This window comes from Bufo gargarizans, chromosome 2 (genome assembly GCF_014858855.1).
Source record: "Bufo gargarizans isolate SCDJY-AF-19 chromosome 2, ASM1485885v1, whole genome shotgun sequence".
Lineage (NCBI taxonomy): Eukaryota > Metazoa > Chordata > Amphibia > Anura > Bufonidae > Bufo > Bufo gargarizans.
The window spans coordinates 17,654,378-17,674,859 of record NC_058081.1 but is presented as its reverse complement, the minus strand read 5'-3'; the positions used below and the strand labels follow the sequence as shown (position 1 = coordinate 17,674,859).

The 20,482-nt window shown below is 47.1% G+C and overlaps 1 protein-coding gene across 1 annotated transcript; it reads right to left on the bottom strand.

Moving 5' to 3' along the window:
* Window positions 1-2,757: 2,757 nt before the first annotated feature.
* Window positions 2,758-18,636, bottom strand: LOC122929281 (gastrula zinc finger protein XlCGF17.1-like). The gene is made up of 2 exons (XM_044282798.1): window positions 18,525-18,636; window positions 2,758-3,931 (listed from the first exon to the last, which is right to left on the bottom strand). Exons 1-2 carry the CDS (start codon window positions 18,607-18,609, stop codon window positions 2,868-2,870), a joined length of 1,149 nt encoding a protein of 382 aa, XP_044138733.1. The 5' UTR covers window positions 18,610-18,636; the 3' UTR covers window positions 2,758-2,867.
* Window positions 18,637-20,482: the final 1,846 nt, after the last annotated feature.

The window sequence follows — 20,482 nt, the reverse complement described above, 5'->3', positions numbered from 1 at the left end:
TTCTCACACTTTCGGGCCCCTAAAAAGCCAGGGCAGTATAAATACCCCACATGTGACCCCACTTTGGAAAGAAGACACCCCAAGGTATTCAATGAGGGGCCTGGCGAGTTCCTAGAAATTTTTTATTTTTTGCATATGTTAGCGGAAATTGATTTTTTTGGTTTTTTTCTCACAAAGTCTCACTTTCCGCTAACTTAGGACAAAAATTTCAATCTTTCATGGACTCAATATGCCCCTCAGCGAATACCTTGGGGTGTCTTCTTTCCGAAATGGGGTCACATGTGGGGTATTTATACTGCCCTGGCTTTTTAGGGGCCCTAAAGCGTGAGAAGAAGTCTGGAATATAAATGTCTAAAAATGTTTACGCATTTGGATTCCGTGAGGGGTATGGTGCGTCCATGGGAGATTTTATTTTTTGACACAAGTTAGTGGAATATGAGACTTAGTAAGAAAAAACAAAAACAAACAAAAAATTTCCGCTAACTTGTGCCAAAAAAAATGTCTGAATGGAGCCTTACAGGGGGGGGTGATCAATGACAGGGGGGGTGATCAATGACAGGGGGGTGATCAATGACAGGGGGGTAATCACCCATATAGACTCCCGGATCACCCCCCTGTCATTGATCACCCCCCTGGTAAGGCTCCATTCAGACGTCCGTATAATTTTTACGGATCCATGGATCGGATCCGCAAAACACATGCGGACGTCTGAATGGAGCCTTACAGGGGGGTTATCAATGACAGGGGGTGATCAGGGTGATCACCCCCCTGTCACGGATCACCCCCCCTGTAAGGCTCCATTCAGACATCCGCATGATTTTTTACGGATCCATGGATACATGGATCGGATCCACAAAAAACATGCGGACGTCTGAATGGAGCCTTACAGGGGGGTTATCAATGACAGGGGGTGATCAGGGTAATCAGGGTGATCACCCCCCTGTCACGGATCACCCCCCCTGTAAGGCTCCATTCAGACATCCGCATGATTTTTTACGGATCCATGGATACATGGATCGGATCCACAAAAAACATGCGGACGTCTGAATGGAGCCTTACAGGGGGGTTATCAATGACAGGGGGTGATCAGGGTAATCAGGGTGATCACCCCCCTGTCACGGATCACCCCCCCTGTAAGGCTCCATTCAGACATCCGCATGATTTTTTACGGATCCATGGATACATGGATCGGATCCACAAAAAACATGCGGACGTCTGAATGGAGCCTTACAGGGGGGTTATCAATGACAGGGGGTGATCAGGGTGATCAGCCCCCTGTCACGGATCACCCCCCCTGTAAGGCTCCATTCAGACATCCGCATGATTTTTTACGGATCCATGGATACATGGATCGGATCCACAAAAAACATGCGGACGTCTGAATGGAGCCTTACAGGGGGGTTATCAATGACAGGGGGTGATCAGGGTGATCACCCCCCTGTCACGGATCACCCCCCCTGTAAGGCTCCATTCAGACATCCGCATGATTTTTTACGGATCCATGGATACATGGATCGGATCCACAAAAAACATGCGGACGTCTGAATGGAGCCTTACAGGGGGGTTATCAATGACAGGGGGTGATCAGGGTAATCAGGGTGATCACCCCCCTGTCACGGATCACCCCCCCTGTAAGGCTCCATTCAGACATCCGCATGATTTTTTACGGATCCATGGATACATGGATCGGATCCACAGAACGCATGCGGACGTCTGAATGGAGCCTTACAGGGGAGTTATCAATGACAGGGGGTGATCAGGGTAATCAGGGTGATCACCCCCCTGTCACGGATCACCCCCCCTGTAAGGCTCCATTCAGACATCCGCATGATTTTTTACGGATCCATGGATACATGGATCGGATCCACAAAAAACATGCGGACGTCTGAATGGAGCCTTACAGGGGGGTTATCAATGACAGGGGGTGATCAGGGTAATCAGGGTGATCACCCCCCTGTCACGGATCACCCCCCCTGTAAGGCTCCATTCAGACATCCGCATGATTTTTTACGGATCCATGGATACATTGATCGGATCCACAAAAAACATGCGGACGTCTGAATGGAGCCTTACAGGGGGGTGATCAATGACAGGGGGTGATCAGGGAGTGTATATGGGTGATCACCCGCCTGTCATTGATCACCCCCCTGTAAGGCTCCATTTAGACGTCCGTATGCGTTTTGCGGATCCGATCCATGTATCCGTGGATCCGTAAAAATCATACGGACGTCTGAACGGAGCCTGACAGGGGGGTGATCAATGACAGGGCGGTGATCAATGACAGGGGGGTGATCAGGGAGTTTATATGGGGTGATCATGGGTGATCAGGGGTTTATAAGGGGTTAATAAGTGACGGGGGGGGGGGTGTAGTGTAGTGTGGTGTTTGGTGCGACTGTACTGACCTACCTGAGTCCTCTGGTGGTCGATCCTAACAAAAGGGACCACCAGAGGACCAGGTAGGAGGTATATTAGACGCTGTTATGAAAACAGCGTCTAATATACCTGTTAGGGGTTAAAAAATTCGGATCTCCAGCCTGCCAGCGAACGATCGCCGCTGGCATGCTGGAGATCCACTCGCTTACCTTCCGTTCCTGTGAGCGCGCGCGCCTGTGTGCGCGCGTTCACAGGAAATCTCGCGTCTCGCGAGATGGCGCGTATATGCGTGACTGTGCGCAGCGCTGCCACCTCCGGAACGCACATGTGCGTTAGGCGGTCCGGAGGTGGTTAATATCGGTATTTAATAACCCGATGGGTTAAATAATCATTTTTTGCTCTTATAACATGTCCCACATTCCAAACAAGAATACGGTCTCCTCTGTGAGAATAGTCTGGTGAGTTTCAAAATGATATTTTCCACATAAGAAGCATTAAAATGGCTTCTCCCCTGTGTGAAATCCGTCATGTGTATCAAGACTTGACTTTTGTGTAAAACGTTCACCACCTTCTAAGCATGAAAATGGCTTCTCTCCCGTGTGACTTTTCTCATGTCTAATAAGATGTGACTTATCTATAAAACATTTCCCACATTTTGAACATGAATATGGCTTCTCTCCTGTGTGAATTCGCTCATGCTTCACAAGCTGTGAATTATATGCAAAACATTTCTCACATATTGAACAGGAATATGGCTTCTTCCCTGTGTGATATCTCTGATGAAGGTTGAGGTTGTCTTTAGAAATAAAACATTTACGACATTCTGAACATGAATATGGTTTCTCTCCTGTGTGACGTCTCTGATGAACCTGGAGTTTGTTTTTAGTAATAAAACTTTTTCCACATTCTGGACATGAAAATGGCTTCTCTCCTGTGTGAATTCTCTCATGCTTCACAACTTGCGATTCATACATAAAACATTTCCCACATTCTGAACATGAATACGGCTTCTCTCCTGTGTGAGTTCTCTGATGTCGAAGAAGACTTGCTTTGTATGTAAAACGTTTCCCACATTCAGAACATGAATACGGCTTCTCTCCTGTGTGATGTCGCTGATGCACAACAAGACCTGATTTATCTGTAAAACATTTCCCACACTCTGAACATGAATATGGTTTCTCTCCTGTGTGAATTCTCTGATGGACCTTGAGCATGTTATTAGTAATAAAACTTTTCCCACATTCTGAACATGGATACGGCCTCTCTCCAGTGTGACTTTTCCTGTGTTTATGTAGATTTGAGCTGTTTGTATACTCTTTTCCACATTCCCCACATTGAAACCTTTTACCAGCCTTCTGCCCGGTACTTGTGGTAACAATCTGTGATCGGTCAGGCTCATGATTAGGGAGATTATAGTATAGATCTGTACTGTAATGTCCTGGATGTACATTATGGGTAATGAGGTCTTCTCCTGAAGAGTGCCGCCCAATATCTTCATCTTCTACTTTAAAATCTATTGATAACATGAAGTTTCCCTCAGAGATATTACTGGGATTTTCTGTTAGATAAAAAAAAGATTATTATTATTTTTTTATTCAAATCACAGCGTAGACACTTTTATAACCTTCCTATTCGTCTGGAAACACACAGGCAGTTTTAGAGCCAAATCAGAAGTGAATCCATTAGGAAGAAGTAGTACTTCATTTATATTTCCCATTCCATTTGAATCCACTCCTGGTTTTGATAGAAAAAAAAACAAAACAAAAAAACAGGGAGGCAGAGATGATAAATCAGGTTATAGCTGAACGTTATACAAAGCAGGGGTGGGGAACCTCCAGCCTACGGGATCATTTCATGTGGCCCCGGGGTCCCTGCCACAGTATATAGTCCAAATGCTTACGACCGCTTCCATTATGGAATCGGTCATTAGCATGCGGAAGGCACAGGAAGGTGAGAACAGCACCGCGCTGGCTATACTCACCTTCCCTGGTCTTCTTCCGGGCCCAAGTCTGTGTCCTGACACTTAGAGTGCCAGGACGTAGTGCACGTAGGTACCCACTATGACCTGATGCTGTGCGCCAGCAGGTCGCAGGTGGGTGAGTGAATCTGCTGAGTGGCAACGCTGTCCGAAGCTGGAGAAGTAAGTTTACTTTTTTTTTCAAAACGTCTGAATGGGGTTCTGATCTGAAGATAGTGAAGGCTGGGGGGTCTAATTGGCAGCTGGGGGCGTCTGATGGGGGCTGATCTGAGCCTGGGGGTTCTGATGTGAGGCTGATGGATGCTGGGGGGGTGATGGAGGCGGGGGGTCTGCTGGAAGCTGGGGAGGGTCTAATGACGGTCTGATCTGAGGCTGAGAAAGAAACAGAGGTGAAGGCAGAGGCAGGGAGAGTGAAAGCTGGGTGAACCCCTCTCTGGACCCCTCTGGGATGAGCTTGGCTGCTATTAATGCCAAATAAAGAACTAAATATATAAAATATTCTCAATTTAAAAATTTGACTTCTTTATGTTGTCAAAATTCTGCCTGCACTAATATAATAAATACAGTGCAGGCGCCATTTTGTGCTGCAAGAATACTGCACTCCGGATTTTTTTTAACTGAAGCGCAATTTCTGACCCCAAGTCAATTATATGTTTGACCAAATATAGCAGTCAAATCTTTACGTTGAGAATTTTGTATGGCCCCCGACTGATGTTACAAATACCCAAATACGGGCTCCTTATCTCTGACATCTGAGGAGCAGACGGGCTCCTTATCTCTGACATCTGTGGAGCAGACAGGCTCCTTATCTCTGACATCTGAGGAGCAGACGGGCTCCTTATCTCTGACATCTGAGGAGCAGACGGGCTCCTTATCTCTGACATCTGAGGAGCAGACAGGCTCCTTATCTCTGACATCTGAGGAGCAGACGGGCTCCTTATCTCTGACATCTGAGGAGCAGACGGGCTCCTTATCTCTGACATCTAGGAGCAGACAGGCTCCTTATCTCTGACATCTGAGGAGCAGACGGGCTCCTTATCTCTGACATCTGAGGAGCAGACGGGCTCCTTATCTCTGACATCTGAGGAGCAGACGGGCTCCTTATCTCTGACATCTGAGGAGCAGACGGGCTCCTTATCTCTGACATCTGAGGAGCAGACGGGCTCCTTATCTCTGACATCTGAGGAGCAGACGGGCTCCTTATCTCTGACATCTGAGGAGCAGACGGGCTCCTTATCTCTGACATCTAGGAGCAGGCAGGCTCCTTATCTCTGACATCTGAGGAGCAGACAGGCTCCTTATCTCTGACATCTGAGGAGCAGACGGGCTCCTTATCTCTGACATCTGAGGAGCAGACGGGCTCCTTATCTCTGACATCTGAGGAGCAGACAGGCTCCTTATCTCTGACATCTGAGGAGCAGACAGGCTCCTTATCTCTGACATCTGAGGAGCAGACGGGCTCCTTATCTCTGACATCTGAGGAGCAGACAGGCTCCTTATCTCTGACATCTGAGGAGCAGACAGGCTCCTTATCTCTGACATCTGAGGAGCAGACAGGCTCCTTATCTCTGACATCTGAGGAGCTGACGGGCTCTTTATCTCTGACATCTGAGGAGCTGACGGGCTCCTTATCTCTGACATCTGAGGAGCAGACAGGCTCCTTATCTCTGACATCTGAGGAGCAGACAGGCTCCTTATCTCTGACATCTGAGGAGCTGACGGGCTCTTTATCTCTGACATCTGAGGAGCTGACGGGTTCCTTATCTCTGACATTATAAACACTTATTATAGCTCAGTTCTTACCTTACTGATAAGAATGTGGCTTAAATAAGTGTTTATGACCCTCAGTAGTTTAGAGATGAGGGTTATTAGATGACCGGCACAAAGTAAAAGTACCAGTCACACAGCTAGAAAAACAGTTAACCCTTTGTGACCGAATGGCTTAATATTTTTAATAATAGCCAATTAAAAAAATTATTTTTGGCAAAAAATAAGTAAAATGCAATCATAAACAAAAATTGCCTCCAAATAACTGTAACATCATTTATTACCAGCAGCTTTCAGCCAATTACTTGGTATAGGAGATGGAGAGGTACCGCAAATAGGGAAGAAGCCAAATGGTACCAAGGGAGACTCCTCTTCAGGAGCCCAGACCCTGCTTCAGAATAGGGTCCCCATTACATAATGGCAGATACCTGTAATAGTCCTTGTGCTCTCGATGTAGTCTGAGGAGTCCTGTGTGGATATAAGGGACTATATTCTTCTTTTTTCCTTCTGAAGGAACCCTATCATTTCCTTTGAATCTCGATTGCAGTAAATCTGTCAAATAATTTTCTTTTTAGCTTTTAACAATAAAATGGTGGAGTGACCTCTACCATCCAACCTGCTGTCCTTGTATTTTTCTTCTTCTTCCATATAATCACCAGGATCAGAGCCTGTCCGCAGCGCCCGGGTACATTCACCCACTGCTATACTGGAAACAGAGTGTCCCGGGTGACAACTAGCAGCATGAAGTATGACGTTCTCTGCCCGAGAGAGTTCAGTAATAACTGCATTATTTTGGGGGTCACCTACAAGTTTGAAATCCAAGAAAGTAATCTGACAGGGGTCATGAGAAAAAGTAAAATACAAATGGGGAGAAGGAAAACGTAAATCATCTATAATGAGAGCTACATCCCCAGTCCAAAAGAGTAAAAGATCATCGATGTAGCCACCGCACCACATTGTATAAATAAGTAAAAAATATGGGACCCCCCTCACCAGGCCATACAGAACATGGCCAAATAAAATATACGAGGAAAATCCATACATTATCTGTGCAGCGGGGATATCCGGAGACCAAGGAAAATCTTGTTTCTACGTTGCTGGCTAGATTCCCGCTCCCCTCCCCCACCGTACTAACTGTCGGCTCCCTAATATATTGAACAGCTGAAATATTTAGTTGTCGTAAAAGTATCAGCCATTATTTAATGGGGACCTCATTCTGAAGCAGGGATTGGACTCCGGGTGGCGATATTTGCTCCTTCCCCATTTACCTCTCTATCTCCTACGCCAAGTAATTGGCAAAAAGCTACTGGTCTCTTTAAAGGGAATGTGTCACCCAAAAACGTTTCTGCCAGCCAAAACCAGATAGTGACACGTCTCCTCTTTATCTAATCTGTTCTTATTTTCTGATTACAGATTTTTTTATTTTATTTCCGGAACATGATCATGGGGGCGGCCATCTTGCCTGAGCCGTTCTTAGCAGCATTTACACAGCATTAAGAAAATTGCTTTACGGCAGCCCCACGAGCCATGATCACAGTGGTCAGGAGGGGGCCTCATTGATTTCTATGGGGAGAGTTTTCTAGGCATGCTCTGTAACCCGTGCAGAGGTCATTGTGCAGGGAGGTAGAGTAGATAAGCTCTGACAATTACCTATTGTGGATGGTGGATCCTGTCTTAACTGTACACAGAGGTGATATCATTATAGACAGGATTAGAAGGATAAGATAAGTAGATAACTGCCTAAAGTGATCTGTACAGAGCAGAAAGTGGCGCCTATTATTAGGCTTAGTGGCCAGTGCGAAAACTGCAGGAATTTATCGGTTTTGTTTGCAAACAAATAGTGAAACAAAAACATTTATAACATCATCAAAAGTTCTTTAAAAATACGTTAAACACAAAAACTTGACATTTTCTTCTCTTTTTTCCCCCCATGCTTCCCCAGAGCCATGACAACGTATTTTTCCCTTCACACAGAAGGCTTGTTTTCCAGAACAAGTTGTACTTTGTACCTTCTTGGAAACAACAATCCACAAAGTAAAAATCTCTTGGGAGCCTCAAACCCTTTCTTCCTTGTCCACCAAGGTGACCCTGCCCACCCCAATAAGGATGTCGGAGAGTTGACTAGTGCCAAGCTCTTTATATAAGGGAGACCTTTGGGATTATGACGTTTGACACACGTCACCCACGCGGCTTGAATATAAAGTGGACAAAGGGATTTAGTTTCTCTAAAGTCCTCCCTCCACTTCCAGAATGTCCACCATGTACACACCCTTCCTGCAACGTGTTAGATAAAGGGAGGCTACTTCCTCAAAACGCACGCAACAGCGGCTTCTGTACGCCGCAGTTCCCCTGCTTACCACTGCGGTCCCAGGCGTCATGTTCAGAGTGATCTGCGGCCGGTGCTTCCCATTCACCGTTGCAGACCTAGGCTCTGGCTGTGTAAGTAGTGTTGTTCTGGGATCCGCTCCACAGTTTTCTCTCAGCCCTGACCATGGCCTGCTTGCTGCTTCTTTCCTGCAGCACTTCCTTAAGGGCCGCTTAAGTTACTTGCTGGGCTTTATGGGTTAGATCATGTGACCTCGCTAACCAATCCTGGCCCTCATGCGCATATATAAGTAGCTCAGCCCCTTCCCAGATGCCTCAGTGTCAAGGTCCTTGTGTCCTGCTAAGGTTCCTGATTTCCGCTTGTGTTCCTGACTCGTACCTGTATTCCTGGACTCTGCTACCTGTTAGATCCCTGCCTGCTTGCCTTGACTCTCCTGTTGCTGACCCGGATTGCCTGACCTGTACCTGTGCCACCTGCCCTTTCCTTTTGCCTGTCTGACTTCGCCTCTGCCTCATCCTTCGGTCCTGCACTGTTGCTCCTGGTTACGACTCAGCCTGCTGACAACACCTGTACCCCTGGTACCTTGCTCAGGTACCTCCTGGTCCGCCTGGGCCAGCTGCCTTGTGTACCTATCCTCCTCAAGAGGTAGCGACCTGGTGTTCCCCTCGGGAAAGTCTATCCCCACCATCAGGGGTACTGTGAAGATTGAGGGGTTCACTTAGACAATGCCCTTAGAGGAGGTAGGACTCGCGCAGCTGAATGTAATGACACCGTTCACTTAGCGATCCGTTGTGTCAGTCTGGAGATAATGAAGATTTCATCTATATGTGAATGAGCGGTTCAGTGCACTGAGGGTGGTCCATGGCACTCTGTGCACCTCCTGCTTCCTCCGCCGGCCCCTCCCTCTCCTTCTTGATTGACAGGGCCTGTCCAGATGACTATGCAGCAGTCAGGACCTGTCAACCTCTTGGCTCCACATGATCTCATGATGGGGGGGTGATGGGGTGAGATACGGAGCTTCCTTCCTCATTCTTACGATTTCAATGCTGTGATCAGCACTGACAGCAGCATCTAAGAGGCTAAACTGCCGGTCCGGCATTAACTCTGATCCCAGCAGTGACAGCAGAGTGCCAGCTGTATGATAGTATAGGATGGTGTGGACACTGCCACTGTGCGCCAACTACCTACTTCAGTGCTGTCAATGACCGGTGCAGAGCATTACCTGACAATAACCTGGTGGCAACATTTAATAAACCTTATAATCTAATATATAAAGCTGAGTGTATGTGTGTGTGTCCGCTAAAGGAATCCGCACCGTCGCATTTACAATCACGAAATTTGGCACACAGGTACATCAGGTGTCCAGGAAGGTTTTAGACCAGGTCTCAGCTCTCTAGGACGTACCGTTCCTGAGATATTCCCAAAATATGCATTAGCAAATAGAAGCTTGGTCACATGACCCTTATCAGCCAATAGAAGCTCGCAGGCTCCAGCCTCCACATACACACAGTTTTACTCCAGGTTTACATAACAACCCAGCCATTTATCCTCACTGCTGTAGGAGAGCTTTAAAGGAAATCTGTCACCAGGATAATCGCTATTGAAGTAAAGCCCTGGCCTAATAGCACTTAGTACCTTATTTCCAGATGTGCCTTTGTTCCAGCGATAGATGTTTTTATCCTCTGAAAATCCAGTTTATTTGCAAATGAGACAGTAAGTTGTCCGGAGGGGCGTCACTCTTGCAGGAAGGAGCCCAGACACGCCCCCTGCCATGTGTCCACCCTCAAAAGACTTAAAACCCCGCCCCCAGGTCCCTCTAAGCCACGAACCTGATCTGGTTAGGCCACGCCCTTCCCACTCCTGAGACAACGGGGATTGAAAAAATGAAGGTAAAAATCAACTTCTATGAGCTGCAGGGGTGGAGGGAGGGTGACTTTCACCCTGCAGCTCACACTCAGACAGCACAGTGCTGCTGTCTTAGAGTGAGCTGTTCAAAAGGACGCGCCCCCAATCTGGTTAAGCCACGCCCGCTTCCACTCCTCAGCCGAATGAGATTGAAAAAATGAAGTTAAAAATCAACTTTTAGGTTCTGCTAAGCCACGCCCATATCTGTTAGGCCACGCCCCCTCCCACGCCTGAGCTGAAGGGCATTTAAAAATAAAAGTAAAAATCTACTTCTGTCAGCTGCAGGGGTGGAGGGAGGATGACTTTCTCCCGGCAGTTCATGCTCAGACAGCACAGTGCTGCTGTCTTAGAGTGAGCTGTTCAAAAGGACACGCCCCGATCCAGTAAAGGCCACTGTTAAGGGGGCGAGCCTCTGTGGAGGTCACTGTCAAGGGGGTGGTATGCTGTGAAAGTCACTGTTAAAAGGGAAAGGCTGCTGTAAAGGTCAAAGTTAAGGGGTTGGGCTGCTGTGGAGGTCCAATTTTAAGGGACGGGGCACTGTGTGGGGCTCAGTGTTAAGGGGTGGGGGCTGTGGAGGCCACTGTTTTGGGGGCGGGGCACTGTGAGGGGGGTCAGTGTTAAGGGGTGGGGGCTGTGGAGGCCACTGTTTTGGGGGCGGGGCACTGTGTGGGGGGTCATTGTTAAGGGGTGGGGGCTGTGGAGGCCACTGTTTTGGGGGCGGGGTGCTGTAGCTGTTACTAATATAGAGGATAGTGTCAATATCTTTTGACGACACACACAAACATTAAATGAAATAGATGAAATATACCCGAGCGAAGCGGAGTGCTTCAGCCAGTGATCTATATAAACGCCTCCTGCACACGAACGCGTGCTGCCCGTTGCCGTACTGTGAACCGCATTTGTAGATCCGCAATTCACGGGCGCCGTTCCATGGGCATGCCGCATCACGGAATTCACTTCAATGGGTCCGCAGCACGGCCACGGGGAGGACACGTTCATGTTCAGGAGGCCTAATTCTGAACCCACTGCTCAAATCCATCTGCTCACACAGGGATCAGAGTACATAGAAGTCTGTGGAGAAGGGAGGGGAAGGAGGTGCTGGAGACAGAGGCTGAGAGACAGACACAGAGACAGCTGCTGATCTGGAAACGATCCCTATACAGGCAGCAATCACCCCTCTGTATGGGGAACAGTCATGGCGGCTGCGACCGCTCGGCTCCACAGTAGATTCCTGGTCACACAGGACAATCTGCTGCCCCGGAACAATTACTTTGGTTACTAAATTTACAGCACTTTTACCCAATTAAGGCTACTTTCACACTAGCGTTCGATCGGATCCGTCTGCATTATATTGGCAAAAAAAAGCTAAGTGTGAAATTAGCCTGAGCGGATCCGTCCAGACTTTTACATTGAAAGTCAATGGGGGACGGATCCGCTTGAAGATTGAGCCATATTGTGGCATCTTCAAACGGATCCGTCCCCATTGACTTCCATTGTAAGTCTGGACGGATCCGCACGCCTCCGCACGGCCAGGCTGCAAGCTGCGTTCGGGTGTCCGCCTGCTGAGCGGAGCGGAGGACAAACGGTGCCAGACTGATACATTCTGGGCGGATCCGCGTCCACTCAGAATGCATTAGGGCCGTACGGATCCGTTCGGGGCCACTTGTGAGAGCCTTCAAACGGAGCCCCGAACGCTAGTGTGAAACTAGCCTAACTAGTAGACATGACAGCAGCTCGTCTCCACCCAGCACCTCAGAGACAGCCGGGAATTACAGAGAGACAGCAGAGAATTACAGACAGAGACAGCAGAGAATTACAGACAGAGACAGCAGAGAATTACAGACAGAGACAGCCGGGAATTACAGAGACAGCCGGAAATTACAGACAGAGACAGCCGGGAATTACAGAGAGACAGCAGAGAATTACAGACAGAGACAGCAGAGAATTACAGACAGAGACAGCCGGGAATTACAGAGACAGCCGGAAATTACAGACAGAGACAGCCGGGAATTACAGAGACAGCCGGAAATTACAGAGACAGCCGGGAATTACAGAGACAGCCGGAAATTACAGACAGAGACAGCCGGGAATTACAGAGACAGCCGGGAATTACAGACAGAGACAGCCGGGAATTACAGAGACAGCTGGGAATTACAGACAGAGACAGCCGGGAATTACAGAGACAGCCGGGAATTACAGACAGAGACAGCCGAGAATTACAGACAGAGACTGCAGAGAATTACAGAAGAGACAGCAGAGAATTACAGACAGAGACAGCCGGGAATTACAGAGACAGCCGGAAATTACAGACAGAGACAGCCGGGAATTACAGAGAGACAGCAGAGAATTACAGACAGAGACAGCAGAGAATTACAGACAGAGACAGCAGAGAATTACAGACAGAGACAGCCGGGAATTACAGAGACAGCCGGAAATTACAGACAGAGACAGCCGGGAATTACAGAGACAGCCGGAAATTACAGAGACAGCCGGGAATTACAGAGACAGCCGGAAATTACAGACAGAGACAGCCGGGAATTACAGAGACAGCCGGGAATTACAGACAGAGACAGCCGGGAATTACAGAGACAGCTGGGAATTACAGACAGAGACAGCCGGGAATTACAGAGACAGCCGGGAATTACAGACAGAGACAGCCGAGAATTACAGACAGAGACTGCAGAGAATTACAGAAGAGACAGCAGAGAATTACAGACAGAGACAGCCGGGAATTACAGAGACAGCTGGGAATTACAGACAGAGACAGCCGGGAATTACAGAGACAGCCGGGAATTACAGAATGACAGCAGAGAATTACAGACAGAGACAGCCGGGAATTACAGAGACAGCTGGGAATTACAGACAGAGACAGCCGGGAATTACAGAGACAGCCGGGAATTACAGACAGAGACAGCCGAGAATTACAGACAGAGACTGCAGAGAATTACAGAGAGAGACAGCAGAGAATTACAGACAGAGACAGCCGGGAATTACAGAATGACAGCAGAGAATTACAGACAGAGACAGCCGGGAATTACAGAGACAGCTGGGAATTACAGACAGAGACAGCCGGGAATTACAGAGACAGCCGGGAATTACAGACAGAGACAGCCGAGAATTACAGACAGAGACTGCAGAGAATTACAGAAGAGACAGCAGAGAATTACAGACAGAGACAGCCGGGAATTACAGAGACAGCTGGGAATTACAAACAGAGACAGCCGGGAATTACAGAGACAGCCGGGAATTACAGACAGAGACAGCCGAGAATTACAGACAGAGACTGCAGAGAATTACAGAAGAGACAGCTGAGAATTACAGACAGAGACAGCAGAGAATTACAGATAGAGACAGCAGAGAATTACAGACAGAGACAGCAGAGAATTACAGAAGAGACAGCTGAGAATTACAGACAGAGACAGCAGAGAATTACAGACAGAGACAGCAGAGAATTACAGAAGAGACAGCTGAGAATTACAGAAGAGACAGCAGAGAATTACAGACAGAGACAGCAGAGAATTACAGACAGAGACAGCAGAGAATTACAGAAGAGACAGCTGAGAATTACAGAAGAGACAGCAGAGAATTACAGACAGAGACAGCAGAGAATTACAGACAGAGACAGCAGAGAATTACAGAGACAGCCGGGAATTACAGAGACAGCTGGGAATTACAGACAGAGACAGCCGAAAATTACAGACAGAGACAGCAGAGAATTACAGACAGAGACAGCAGAGAATTACAGACAGAGACAGCAGAGAATTACAGACGGAGACAGCAGAGAATTACAGAAGAGACAGCTGAGAATTACAGAAGAGACAGCAGAGAATTACAGACAGGGACAGCAGAGAATTACAGACAGAGACAGCAGAGAATTACAGACAGAGACGGCAGAGAATTACAGACAGAGACAGCTGAGAATTACAGAAGAGACAGCTGAGAATTACAGAAGAGACAGCAGAGAATTACAGACAGGGACAGCAGAGAATTACAGACAGAGACAGCAGAGAATTACAGACAGAGACAGCAGAGAATTACAGACAGAGACAGCAGAGAATTACAGACAGAGACGGCAGAGAATTACAGACGGAGACAGCAGAGAATTACAGACGGAGACAGCAGAGAATTACAGAGAGAGACGGCAGAGATTTACAGAAGAGACAGCTGAGAATTACAGAAGAGACAGCTGAAAATTACAGACAGAGACAGCAGAGAATTACAGAAGAGACAGCAGAGAATTACAGACAGAGACAGCAGAGAATTACAGAGACAGCCGGGAATTACAGAGACAGCTGGGAATTACAGACAGAGACAGCCGAAAATTACAGACAGAGACAGCAGAGAATTACAGACAGAGACAGCAGAGAATTACAGACAGAGACAGCAGAGAATTACAGACGGAGACAGCAGAGAATTACAGAAGAGACAGCTGAGAATTACAGAAGAGACAGCAGAGAATTACAGACAGGGACAGCAGAGAATTACAGACAGAGACAGCAGAGAATTACAGACAGAGACGGCAGAGAATTACAGACAGAGACAGCTGAGAATTACAGAAGAGACAGCTGAGAATTACAGAAGAGACAGCAGAGAATTACAGACAGGGACAGCAGAGAATTACAGACAGAGACAGCAGAGAATTACAGACAGAGACAGCAGAGAATTACAGACAGAGACAGCAGAGAATTACAGACAGAGACGGCAGAGAATTACAGACGGAGACAGCAGAGAATTACAGACGGAGACAGCAGAGAATTACAGAGAGAGACGGCAGAGATTTACAGAAGAGACAGCTGAGAATTACAGAAGAGACAGCTGAAAATTACAGACAGAGACAGCAGAGAATTACAGAAGAGACAGCTGAGAATTACAGACAGAGACAGCAGAGAATTACAGACAGAGACAGCAGAGAATTACAGACAGAGACAGCCGAAAATTACAGACAGAGAATGCAGAGAATTACAGAAGAGACAGCTGAGAATTACAGAAGAGACAGCCGAGAATTACAGACAGAGACAGCAGAGAATTACAGACAGAGACAGCAGAGAATTACAGACAGAGACAGCAGAGAATTACAGACAGAGACAGCAAAGAATTACAGACAGAGACAGCAGAGAATTACAGACAGAGACAGCTGAGAATTACAGAAGAGACAGCTGAAAATTACAGACAGACAGCTGAGAATTACAGAAGAGAAAGCCGAGAATTACAGACAGAGACAGCAGAGAATTACAGAAGAGACAGCTGAGAATTACAGAAGAGACAGCCGAGAATTACAGAAGAGACAGCCGAGAATTACAGACAGAGACAGCAGAGAATTACAGACAGAGACGGCAGAGAATTACAGACAGAGACAGCAGAGAATTACAGACAGAGACAGCAGAGAATTACAGACGGAGACAGCAGAGAATTACAGACAGAGACAGCAGAGAATTACAGACAGAGACAGCAGAGAATTACAGAAGAGACGGCAGAGAATTACAGACGGAGACAGCAGAGAATTACAGACGGAGACAGCAGAGAATTACAGAGAGAGACGGCAGAGATTTACAGAAGAGACAGCTGAAAATTACAGACAGAGACAGCAGAGAATTACAGAAGAGACAGCTGAGAATTACAGAAGAGACAGCTGAAAATTACAGACAGAGACAGCAGAGAATTACAGAAGAGAAAGCCGAGAATTACAGAAGAGACAGCTGAGAATTACAGAAGAGACAGCCGAGAATTACAGAAGAGACAGCCGAGAATTACAGAAGAGACAGCCGAGAATTACAGACAGAGACAGCAGAGAATTACAGACAGAGACAGCAGAGAATTACAGACAGAGACGGCAGAGAATTACAGACAGAGACAGCAGAGAATTACAGACAGAGACAGCAGAGAATTACAGACAGACAGCAGAGAATTACAGACAGAGACAGCAGAGAATTACAGACGGAGACGGCAGAGAATTACAGACAGAGACAGCAGAGAATTACAGACAGAGACAGCCGAAAATTACAGACAGAGAATGCAGAGAATTACAGAAGAGACAGCTGAGAATTACAGAAGAGACAGCCGAGAATTACAGACAGAGACGGCAGAGAATTACAGACAGAGACAGCAGAGAATTACAGACGGAGACGGCAGAGAATTACAGACAGAGACGGCAGAGAATTACAGACAGAGACAGCAGAGAATTACAGACGGAGACAGCAGAGAATTACAGACAGAGACAGCAGAGAATTACAGACAGAGATAGCAGAGAATTACAGACGGAGACAGCAGAGAATTACAGACAGAGACAGCAGAGAATTACAGACAGAGACAGCAGAGAATTACAGACAGAGACAGCAGAGAATTACAGACAGAGACAGCAGAGAATTACAGACAGAGACAGCAGAGAATTACAGACAGAGACAGCAGAGAATTACAGACAGACAGCAGAGAATTACAGACAGAGACAGCAGAGAATTACAGAGACAGCAGAGAATTACAGACAGAGACAGCAGAGAATTACAGACAGAGACAGCAGAGAATTACAGACAGAGACAGCCGAAAATTACAGACAGAGAATGCAGAGAATTACAGAAGAGACAGCTGAGAATTACAGAAGAGACAGCCGAGAATTACAGACAGAGACGGCAGAGAATTACAGACAGAGACAGCAGAGAATTACAGACGGAGACGGCAGAGAATTACAGACAGAGACGGCAGAGAATTACAGACAGAGACAGCAGAGAATTACAGACAGAGACAGCAGAGAATTACAGACAGAGACAGCAGAGAATTACAGAAGAGACAGCTGAAAATTACAGACAGACAGCTGAGAATTACAGAAGAGAAAGCCGAGAATTACAGACAGAGACAGCAGAGAATTACAGAAGAGACAGCTGAGAATTACAGAAGAGACAGCCGAGAATTACAGACAGAGACAGCAGAGAATTACAGACAGAGACGGCAGAGAATTACAGACGGAGACACCCGAGAATTACAGAAGAGACAGCTGAGAATTACAGACAGAGACAGCAGAGAATTACAGAAGAGACAGCTGAGAATTACAGACAGAGACAGCAGAGAATTACAGACAGAGACGGCAGAGAGAAAACTGATAAAAAAAAATCCTATAATATCCAGAAGCGGTGTTATTCCTCATGTCCAGACAGCGGCGGACTCTGGAGACTGACCTGTGTCCAGTGTGACACTTCAGGCCATGTTACTACTGTGACCCCCACCCCCTCCTCCCCAAGAGACGTAAACCTGTGATCCCCTGTACTTTACACTGCAATACTGCTCTACAGTGATGTCACCGACATCCTACTACACCCGGCCAGAGAAATAGGGACTATAAGGCATCAGAGGCCGGGGATCCTTCAGTCGGCCCCATAGACACCCAGTGATTGCACGAGGCAAGGATCACAGGAAGGAAAGAGACGTGTCTCCCTGTACAATTGCTTGGATACCGCAATCATTACTGACCACAGCATCTGAGGAGCAGAACAGCCGGGATCAGAGTTATGTCCAATCTCAACCCCTGCAGGTAGATGGCAGCCGTGTATGGACAACTAGGTGTGTAATGCCATCCGCACATCCATACGTCAGCGCTATATAAGTGCATAAAATAATTACATCCATGGCTCTGCTGCAGGAACATCCACATTCACATATATGGGACGGATTTCAGGAGCAGAAACCTCTACAGCAAACCTGCCATGTGTGAACACACCCTAATGCAGCAGTACAGTAAAGCGAGGAACGTGTGTGTGGAGCTCAGGGATCGGCCGCTGATCAGGGACGTCTGTCACCCCTCAGGCTGCCCGATTCATCTGCACCCCCCATGTCACCCCACTCCTATGTGTCCTGGAGCAGATCCTCGGATGAAGAGAAACGGAGCCCATGACATATTGTGGAGCCTCCGCAGCTAGAACACTCCGGGCCGTACATCTACTGCTAGAAGACACATGTCCGCTCTGACAGGACCACAGACTGGAGGAGGAGAGAGAAGAGCCCGGTGATCCCACCTTCTCCTCCAGTCACACATAGCACCTTGTGTCTTCTCTGCTTGTGCAGTGACTAGAGGATCCCAGACATGAAGGGAGGAGAACTACTGGAATAAGGATGTGTTCACACCACGTCTGAGTCTTCCATCAGAGGTAGATATCAGGAGGGTTTCCTCCTCACCTTGACAGTTCTTACCTGGTGATATCAGAGGCCGGGGAGCCTCCATCGTGGCCTCCTTGTACAGATCCTTGTGTCCTTTCATATACTTAAACTCCTCCATGGAGAAATAGACCGCCACATCCTGACACCTTACAGGAACCTGACAACACAATGACACCATTATAACCCAGACCCCTCCAGTGCTGTTACTGGAGAATTTCCCAGCATTCCCAGCAGTGTCACCTCTTCAGTCAGCAGCTCAATCATCTTGTGGGTGAGTTCTAGGATCTTCTGCTCATGTATCAGGGGGGGAGGCTCTGTGATGGGATGAGGGGTCCTGCTCCACCCTCCTGAGTCATGGATGATGGGAGTCCCCCCCGATGTCTTCTTCACTATGGTGTAATCCTGTGGATGGAGAGAGACACTTAGGGAAAGAAATTCCTTCCTGACTCCAGATCTACACTTAGAATCCCTCCCTGAATCATGGCCCCATCTCCAGTAATCTAGTCACTAGAAGCTGGAATATTATTACCCTCCAGACCTCCAGGCCCCTTCTGGACTCTTCTAGAAAATCCCCCATGACCCCTTCCTCTGGCAGAGAGCTCCATAGTCTCACTGCTCTTACAGTAAAGACTCCTCTTCTATGTTGGTGGAGAAACCTTCTTTCCTCTAGACGTTGTGGAGGCCTCCTTGTTATAGTCCAGTATCATCTAGATGTCAGACTAGTGGTAGAAATCCTCCCCCAGGTCACACTCCGGCCATCTCCTCCTCTGCTTCCTCTCCTCCTGGGTACAACGTGCCTTCTTACCTTCTCATGGCTCCTACAACATGACTATTGGTCACGATACATCACTGACCATACTGGTGGCTGTTCTTCAGGTTCTCCATCACTTGGAAGGTCTGGAGGACGTTATACAGGACCCTGGACTCTTCCCATCACTTCCTATGATGGATTCTGTAACGCCCAAGAGTGGCATTACCACTTCTTCACCCCGCTACTGTCTTTGATGGGCTAATAGAATGTCACCTATGTATTTATTTTAGGCCCACTACACTGTGCATTCCTATTTCTTATGTAACTGTATTTAAACTAGGAAGGGGGGGCAAAAGAGTGAAAATAAAAGAGTCCAATTGCCCCCCGAAACAATGCCAGAACAGGTCAGAAGCACATGGGTTAAGAAATGATAAGCTCAGAGTCCTCTCTACAAATGCTCGCAGTTTAGGTAAAAAAATCAATGAACTTGGGTCAATAATGGCATCTGAGAATGTAGATTTAGTGGCTGTTACGGAGACATGGTTTAATGAAAGAAATGACTGGGACATAACCATACCAGGGTACTCTTTATACAGAAGAGACAGAGAAGGCAAGAAAGGAGGAGGAGTGGCCCTGTATGTGAAAGATAGCATTAAATCTAACCTAATACAAGTGGATGAGGCCAACATAGAGTCAGTTTGGGTTACGTTGCAGTTTGCTAATCATGTAGTAACTCGTGTAGGTGTGATATATAGACCACCTGGTCAAGTTAAAGAACTAGATGATCTACTAGTTGAAGAAATAGCTAAAATGACAATGAAAGGAGAAGTTATCATCATGGGAGCTTTCAATCTTCCAGATATAAACTGGAAAACCAAAATAGCAAGTTCTACCAGGAGTACAGATATTCTAAATTCCCTACTGGGGTTATCCCTACAACAAATGGTTGAGGAGCCAACCCGGAGGGAGGCCATTTTGGATTTGGTATTCACAAATGGGGATTCGTTATATGATGTCATTGTAGGCGAAACCTTGGGATCTAGTGATCACCAGTCAGTGTGGTTTAATATAAGAACTGTGAAAGAGTCCCACCACACAAAAACAAAAGTTTTAGATTTTAGAAAAACAGACTTTTCAAAAATGAAATTAGTCATAAATGAGTCCTTATCAGACTGGAAAGGATTACATGGAGTCCAGGAGAAATGGGACTACTTAAAAGGTGCATTATTGAAGGCAACAG